Here is a 9,150-nt window from a genome sequence, read left to right on the forward strand (position 1 = left end):
TGCTTATGAATGAGTAATAATGTAAAGTAAGGGTACGTTTATGCTGCAGCTTCGCTGCTGGCACATCGATGCTCGCCCTTGCTCTCGCTGCTGGCTATAGCCAGACTACTTGCCATGGAGTTTTTACCCTGCAGCAGTCCCGCGCACACGCTGCTGGCAGCTCTCAGTTGTAGTGAAAAATTCACAACAGTGGAACTGATAGTTAAGGCCGTTTGTATTTTGCATAATGTGATTACAGATATAGAGGGACTGAACACTTAAGACTGCGGAGACGTACTTCCAGGAGCTACCCCGTCGAGGAGGAATAACACAGCTCCAGCTGAAGCTTTCGAAATGCAGAATAAATTCAGAGATTTTTTTAAATATGTGAAACACAGTTTTGTTGGTGAGTGTATCACACAATAATTTGGTGTATTGAATGTGTAGTAATAAGTGGAAAATGCCTCGCCTCAATTTTTCAGTGCTTTGCTATTGCGGAATGAAGATGCAAATGCTTCATTTCATTATTTAACAGTGTACTTTTGAATAATGCAAAATAAGGTGTTATGGAGTACCTCATTTTGACTTTAGTTAGGTCTCCTAAACAAAATGTATTTACAGTTTAAAAAAATAACTGTCAAACTTTCCATGAAAAACGAGGTCCTTCATATAAACCACGTGTTTGTAATGATGGAAGGCCCCTAAATCTAGCTCATTCCACATTAAGAAAACAGTATTGCTCTTATGGACCTACAAGGTGTGAACACACCCCCTCTGAGACACCCATAATTCCTCCTGATTACGGGATATTATACTGTACTTTGCAGTGTAGTATGAAAGCCAGTAAAAAGGACGAGGCTTTTTGTGCCCATGCATTATTAAAATAACTACATAACATTTTCTTTTTTCATAAATATATTTGTAGGGAGAAAGCACAGTGGAAGGAACAGCCCTCGCTTCGTTGCCTTCCTTCATTTTCTTTCTTCTGTGTTGCTCTGGTACAATCATCGTGTAGTCCCTCACTCTATGAACCGCCGGCAGCTCACTTCTGTAGTGAAGTCGTCCACAGTATTTATTTGTTGCGTGGTTTTTTTTTTTTTTTTTTTTTAGGTTTTAAATCAGTGCGTACTTGTCTTGTGTTGGGTGTGATTTGATTGTATATAGCATAGTATTTGTGTTTTCTATTAATTTCGTACTGTACAGAAGTTGTTACTGAAAATTTCGGTGTTGTGTGCAGCGATATGACATAACTTGTACTAATAAAAAAAATTGCCATGTGTTTGTGCTTGGTGTTATTTAGCTGTTCTTCCTTAAACGTATTTTAATTTTTCCACTGTCTTTTTTATAACCACATTTAATTTTTACTATTGTTTTTGTGAGCGATACGACAGCACAGTAGTAATCCGCGTTGCCTGAGGAAATTTATTAAATGCAATTAAATGCATCCCTCACTCCTCGAGCCCATAAAAAGTATTCTTTTTCTAATTTCTCCCCCAATTTACCTTACCCTTAATTGCTTAGGTTTTTTACGTGCCGTACCTCTGATTATGTACAAACAAAAAATAGCCCCTGTAAAATCCGCATCCCCTTTAGTCATAAAAATAATTTGAAGATTAATTTCTTCCACTTTTTATCTTGAACTTAAATACTGAATCTCACAAATTTATGTGCCGCCGTTTTCCCGTGATGGAGTTCAGCAGAGCCGTTTGATACGGCAACCCTGTTGTCATAAGAGCAATACTGTATTCTTAACATGGAATGAGCTAAAAAAAACAATGTTGACATAATCGTTCTTCATTCCTTTGCCAATTCATTTCATAGTTTGATGATTGTGATTATAATGCTTGTTGTTTAAAGCAGGCTAACGACTAGGTCATCGGCCCCTGATGGTACGAGGTGAGACAAAATGGATTAAAAATAATTATCTCAATGACTAGGAATAGACAAATGATAACGATGAGGAAAATTATTATGAATTTCAAATAATCAGTGGATCTAATTCGCAATGCATTATTTTCCTCTCAAATTAACGAGTAAAACGTAATAAAATTGAATAAGGCACCGACATAGCAGTAAAATCATATAAAATTAAAAATACACAAAGATAGATAAACATATAGTCAATAGAATAAAGAGTAGTTAACAAGGAAAGAAAAACAAATAGAAACTTTTAATTTTAAACACTATAAAACAGGCCACTATCCCTCGTAAAACGGAGAACGAGGTCTACTGGCTGCTCGTCATCTCGTCACTCCATCTATCCCATTTGAACCTCTTGTGACAATCCGCATGCCGCTGGTTCCAAATCGCATTTTGTTCAAAGACAGGTTCAGATAGCAAGTGATCGCAGAACATCTGTACACAGTGCGAAGGGAGGAAGAGTGGGTGACCTTGAAAGAACCAATCACAGTCCAAGTTATAGGAGAGCCAGCGATGTGCCAGGCTCGAAAAATAAAAATGTTTGAGACCATCGATGTGGCAAGGATAGCAGCGAGCAACACAGCGATACGCCGAGCTCCACGGCAAAAGTACTGTTTGAGATCCATTGGTTTGTTTCATCATCGGCTAACATCGGACAGCGAGGTTTGGTGGTATGCCGGCAGCATAAATGTAACGTAAGGGAATGTGAACGAACCATATCCATAAAATTTAATTATAATTTTTGTCCTAAATGGAAGAAAGTGAATGCTTTCACACAAAATAAGAGTAAAATTTGTGGTAAATTAATAAATAGCATTATTAATACAGAAATATATACATACATTGATATATTACGACTATGAAAAGGCTAATACATCACAGCGCTTCAGTATGTTCATGTAAAACTTTTGTGTGTTAAGTCTTTGCTCACTTAACTTCTTTGCTTTGCATGATATTACTTGGTGGGGCAATTTGTTGACTTGTACCCATAACTCATTAATTAATATAATTATTGATCCACGGATCATCGTGCCATTTTTCATTCAACAGAAATCATTTTTGTGTTATTTACAATATATTTTTCACCTCCATTTTCCTGTTTGAACTGCCCACGCTATGTTGATTGAGGATAAAAGGTTTCCACCTGTAGCCGAAACCGGTACCATAATGATAATAAATGTGATATTTTAATTAAGTCACTATGTTAATGTACTGAACAGGTGGAAACCTTTTATCCTCAATCAGCATTGTAAATTTTGATTCAATAGGACCAAAATGAAATTCTTAACATTAAACTGCCCACGCTAGTCACGATGGAGAAAGATATTGAGAATTCAGAGACATAGCACTTCCACTCGTCGGTTCTAGCCCTGGACCTCAGGAAGGAAACAAAAGACGGCAAGATGAAGTGGAATACCACAGAAGAGAGTTATTTCTAAAGCGAAATAGTCGCTATTTATATTTATCCACCATTTATTAATTTACCACTAATTTTACTGCTGATCTGTGTGAAAGCCATTATTATCCTCCATTTAGAACAAAAATTATAATGAAATTTCATGGATACGATTCGTTCACGCAACTGTGAAATAATAGCTGAAGTAGCAGTGAGGAGAGATCCTTCCTTTTATCCTTCAGCTTGCCAACGACCCACCAACCTGCCCCTATTTATTATTTACCATATTGCTTTTAGTGCAAGGAGTATCCGAGGACATGTTCGGCTCGCCTAGTGCAGCTCTTTCTATTAGACACTCATAGGCGCCCTGCGCATTTGGAAGTGGGAGGACGAGGTACGGAAAAGGGTGCAACCTAGTGTCAGCACGTAGCCTACTCATGTCGAATAACACCAAGGGGTCTGCTTAAAGCTTTACATCCCCATACAATGGACGAATCACGATCAACAGTGCCATATGCCCTAGCTCCATACAAGCACTGCAAAAAAGTTTTTTAATTTCATCCAGGCTTTTGGCACGCAATCTAGTGATTAGAAATTGTATACCACCACCTCTCCTACTCTGCCGGCCAACATTCTGATCGTGAAAATTCTTCTGACCAACGGAAGTTGAACCGGCTTACCATGGTTGCGTGCCATATAGATTTCAACGCCTTAATAATCATGGCTACCAACCTGCCCCTAGAAGTATGTACACTTATATGGAAAAATTAAAACTGATACCATCTCAATGCGGAGCATGATGTGTTTAGCTCAGTGGCATAGCTCCTGGGTGAGTGTTGAGGTTCGAATCTCAGCCGATCCTGGGTTGAGATTTCAATCTTTAAAAAAAATGTGGCATCTGACCTTAAATTCCCAGCAAAAAAAATGAGCCTGGTTTGCTCCAGCGATACCAGAAATACCTGAGATTAAGCCAAAAAGAGTTAGAAAACTATGGAAATCTGGGAAATGCAACCATTTTCTTTTGTGTTCCAATTCACCATAGCAGTCTCAGTTAGAATTTACATAATGTGCGGCTAAAAGGCAGCCACATTGTGAAAATAACAAAACCGTTAAGTGTGAACGAGTCATGGGGCACCAGATGTATCTTTTTTTTTTTTTTTGCTAGGGGCTTTACGTCGCACCGACACAGTAGGTCTACATAAAATCAGCTTCATGGTCCGTATCGCACTTCAATAGATTCACAATTAAGTATTTATTTTCCACCTAGTCGATACAATGATTGCTTAAGGCAATTTTTAATGGTCAAAAGTGGTACATGTTTCGTATATTATCAACATCTTCAGCCACATAACACTGTTTAGATGAAAAATGTATAAAATTGACAAAGTAATGCTTTAGAGGAAGTGTCCTTAAAATTATACATTTTTCATCTAAACAGTGTTATGTGGCTGAAGATGTTGATAATATACGAAACATGTACCACTTTTGACCATTAAAAATTGCCTTAAGCAATCATTGTATCGACTAGGTGGAAAATAAATACTTAATTGTGAACAGATAGGTCTTACGGCGACGATGGGATAGGAAAGGCCTAGGAGTTGGAAGGATGCGGCCGTGGCCTGAATTAAGGTACATCCCCAGCATTTGCCTGGTGTGAAAATGGGAAACCACGGAAAACCATCTTCAGGGCTGCCGATAGTGGGACGCGAACCTACTATCACCCGGATGCAAGAACCAGATGTATCTGTGACATGAAAAATACAAGAGTGAAATTCACCAATCTTTTAGCCACTAACCAATCCAGACCAATGGTCTTGTCGCTAGCAAATACAGTTGCAGGAATTACTACAAGACTGTGGGCAGCTTCACGGTTTCAACCTGGGAGCAGAGTCCCCCACACCTTTTCTTCTCCCCACACCCAGAGGTGCTCAGCTGGGCGCCCGCTGAGGCTGGCCCAGTGCAGCAAAGCTGGCTCAACGTAAATGCGGGCAGCTTACGTCACAGCAACGCGAGAGAGTGAACACAATTAGCAAGGAAGTGAAGCAGTGACATTCGATTGTGAATACGAAACTCTCCTCTGCAAGCGAGTGAAATGTTGACTGGGATACAGTATTCAAAAAGATGCTATAATTACAAGAAAACAGACCTTTTCAAGATATTCCTCCAGTTTGATTTATACTGTGCTCAATATAAACAGTTTTATTTTCTTATATTTATACATTCAAAGAAAAGTGACACATTATAATTTCTGTATTACAATTTACAAAGCTAGAGGGTTTAAGCGTAGGCCTTACAAGCTGCGAATTACAATTCCTTGGATGGGAATAGCAGTATTTTCATAATAGAAAGTAACAATTCCTGTAATTCATTCGCAAAACGTAACAACTGCCCGATTTTGCAGTGTTGTAGAGTTGTATGCGACCTTCCCTGTTCACCGAATTTCTGAAAATAGTATTTAAAACTCATCAGGAGTCCCATGATAATAGCTAGCCTCCAAATGGCGAGGGAGTTTCATCACGAGTGAAGACATAGATATTGACTAGGGACCTATCCAAGTTTAGAGTACCATACCTCAATGTAAATGCATGTACCAAATAGATGGACATTATGCCTTTAAATAAATAACATAACTGATGTTATTAAAGGTAAGCATGACTGGATTGTTGGCAAGTTTATCAGATAATTTAAACCCAAGCAACCACAAGCCATAGCTTATCCACCTTAACCCCGTATTATATTAGAAATGTTTCCAAAGCACCTCTTAAAATATAATTGTGAAAATGTAATTCATTATGTACACTACAAAAATATTTAAGGTTGTAGGCCTAACACTTTCTTGCATCCGGTCAAAAAACTAACTACAATAAGAGTAAATAACATTTCTTACAATGTAAATTGATGTGGATTTCTGCCCCCCTTTCTTTCATTATTTTCTGCCACCATTTCGAATTTGGGTACTGCCGCAATGATCGAGAGGGACTGGGAGAACTTCGCCCAACCTTCACGTCATGTGACGTAACCACATCACTGTGCCTGAATAGCATACACTGCTCGCCAGCCTACCCACCCACTTACAGTTCTATGCGACCGCGGGACGAAATGCCCAACGTGAAAAACCCTGGTCTAAACCATCCAGACTAACGGTTTTTTCACTTGCCACCGATTCAACCAATTCAGATCAATGTCTTGTCACTAGCCACACCTAAGTGAGCAGTCTTGCATAGCACGTTGCGACGCTAGGCGAGCCATGCCATGTGAACTACCAAAATTTCATCTGCTGTTCCATAAGACAGGGAGTAATCGATAAGATCTCATTGCATATCACAGATTGCACAATATTGTGCAATCCAAGAAAATGAACAAAAACAAGCAGAGAAAAATCTTGAAACTCTCTACAAATGACACTTTCAATTCCACAAATTTAACTTCCAAGGATATTTTCTAAATAATGTTACCTGGCTGCAATCACACCCCTCATACTTCATGACTAGGACAAAACTCAAAAAACGAAGTATGCTAAATTGAACAAGCACCCAGAGAACAAGTAAAATTCTTAGAATTCTCTTTCTTTTTCTTTTAAAGATATTTTAAGTGTGTTATCTATAGCCTAATAATGGTGAATGATCAGTAAAACACACAGGAAAATTTTCTTCAAGGAATAATTTTTCACTGCTTCTCATGTATTAATTGTATTTTTATATGAAGCACAGTACTTAATCATTGGTAACAAGGAAAAAAGCCTAATAGAAGCATTTCCATAATACATTGCTAAAGCAAAAGAATATACATATAAACCTCTGACTTCACAAAAATCAATTCATATACAGAACACAAAGTATGTTGCTTAGGAACAAGAGCCAAAAGAGGCAATTATCCAGGTCTTCACACTTAAATTCCACCTCTTCCCAAGGGTATACTAATTCTACAACAGTCCACATACACAGAAGCACATTTGTAACCCCTTGAAATAACTCTCTTTCAGGAACGTGATGCTTCCAAATTCATTCTATTTTTTTGATGCATAAAAAGATCTAGCACTATGTACAGTACGCGAACCTTTTCTTGAGCCCTGAGCTCCATAGTGCTGAATGGGAAATAGGGCTCAAGAAAAGGTTTGCATACTATACTCATTACACTTTATATTATTTATGTATTTATTTATCATATGGCTTTTAGTGCCAGCAGTGTACAACAACATGTTCAAACCGGCTAGGGCAACTCTTTCTACTCTACGTCCACAGTCGACCTGCGCATCTGCCTGTGGGATGATTTACAGAATGGGTGAAACCTAGCCTACTCCTGTAGGATAACACAGAGGGGTCTCCTCAAACGATTAACATCTCCTTCCAACGGACAAATCAACATCACAATCGTCACATGCCCTCGCACCATATGAACACTGAAGAGAGGTTTGGAATTGAATCTGGTGATTAAAAATTGTATACCAGCACCTGTCCTACCCACAGAGCGAACACTTTGATGATGGTGTTTTCATCAACGGGACTCCAACCAGATAACCATGCTGTCAGACCACAAAAGACTTGAAGCTTTAACAATCATAGCCTCCACACGATTCCCTCCCGTGAAGAAGGGTAACAGTGAAATACAGTTCCAATTAAGAATTTTCACAAGCAAATAGACTGCTGTCTACTAATCAATTATGCAACAGATTATTAATCGCAGTTTTCCTCGCCATGACAGGCATAATAGCCGATTTAGTACAGAAGAGGAAAAACTCTGAAAACACGTAAATTCGTTACGGGTAACCGCGAAATAATGCCCTGCAGACTGGCGTATTCTAGGAAAACAGAACTTCAATAAGACATCAAATTTATGCATATTTAAATAAACATTAAGCAATATTAATATTTTACACTAAACTTAAGGGTGCCATAGGTTAACTTCAAGTGAACACAGAGCCAAAACCTAAATACTCTGAAGGCGGGCACGATATTAAAAAACGGACATCCGTATAAGCATCCTGCTATTATTCTTACTTCATTTAATGGCATCTTGTGCCGAAAACGTGAAATGGTTCAGAGCACATACCTTCCACGCAGAATACAATCTTTTCATCCGCCTAAAGAACGTGTCTTTATCCAGTGTGATGTTCGCCATGACTTATATTATAAAAACTGATTAAGAAAGAAGCTTAAAACTACATTCAATTCACGTTAATATAAATGCACTTAATTTCTATCCTGTTCACAGCACATAACAAAGATTATGAAAGGCTGCGTTTCAATACAAAGCAGTACTCCCGATAAAATGGCGGGAGAACTTGACAATACAAGCAGTCATTGGTCATTTTGCGTTGATGGATTTTTGTACGTCCAATCACAACTCAGACACATGGAATAAAGTGACCCCAAAAAAATTTCTCTCAAAATTAGTTTTCCCTTAAAGAAAATAAACTCCAGAAGCACATTATCAAAAGGGAACGATAAAATACGTATGAAATAAAATATAACAGCACAATCTATTGACCACAGAGGTAATCAACTGTGCAGAGACGTAAAAGATGTATCTGAGATTCAACAACATTTGAAACTCTCAAGAGTCTCGGTCTCGATACAAAAGACTCAGCAAATTATGCATCACCTTGTTATGGAAAGCGTCCTAATCAATGTCGCCAATGGTAGTGACGAAATTCCCTCAACATTTTAGTATATGAGAATTTTACTAGAGCACCCGTGCTGCTCCGCGGCTTCGTTATAAATAGGTCAGAAGTATTTATTTAGCTTATTGTACAAGTTAAGCCACCCACAAATTGAATAGCATTATGGAAGAAAAGAATAATTTCCAATACAGAATAAATATTAAAAATCAAGGTAAAACATAAGTACAAATAGAGA

At 38.2% G+C, this 9,150-nt stretch overlaps 1 protein-coding gene across 2 annotated transcripts in view; it reads right to left on the bottom strand.

Moving 5' to 3' along the window:
• Positions 1–8,586, bottom strand: part of dre4 (SPT16 homolog, facilitates chromatin remodeling subunit dre4) — a 165,252-nt gene extending 156,666 nt beyond the window's left edge. The window contains exon 1 of one of the 2 annotated variants that reach the window (XM_067157313.2): positions 8,345–8,586. In XM_067157313.2, the coding sequence (XP_067013414.1) occupies positions 8,345–8,413 (69 nt within the window). In that variant the 5' untranslated portion in view covers positions 8,414–8,586. The remainder of the gene's footprint in view (positions 1–8,344) is intronic. The other variant, XM_067157314.2, reaches the window with a different exon arrangement.
• Between the last annotated feature and the right edge of the window lie 564 nt (positions 8,587–9,150).

This window comes from Anabrus simplex, chromosome 13 (genome assembly GCF_040414725.1).
Source record: "Anabrus simplex isolate iqAnaSimp1 chromosome 13, ASM4041472v1, whole genome shotgun sequence".
Classification (NCBI taxonomy): domain Eukaryota; kingdom Metazoa; phylum Arthropoda; class Insecta; order Orthoptera; family Tettigoniidae; genus Anabrus; species Anabrus simplex.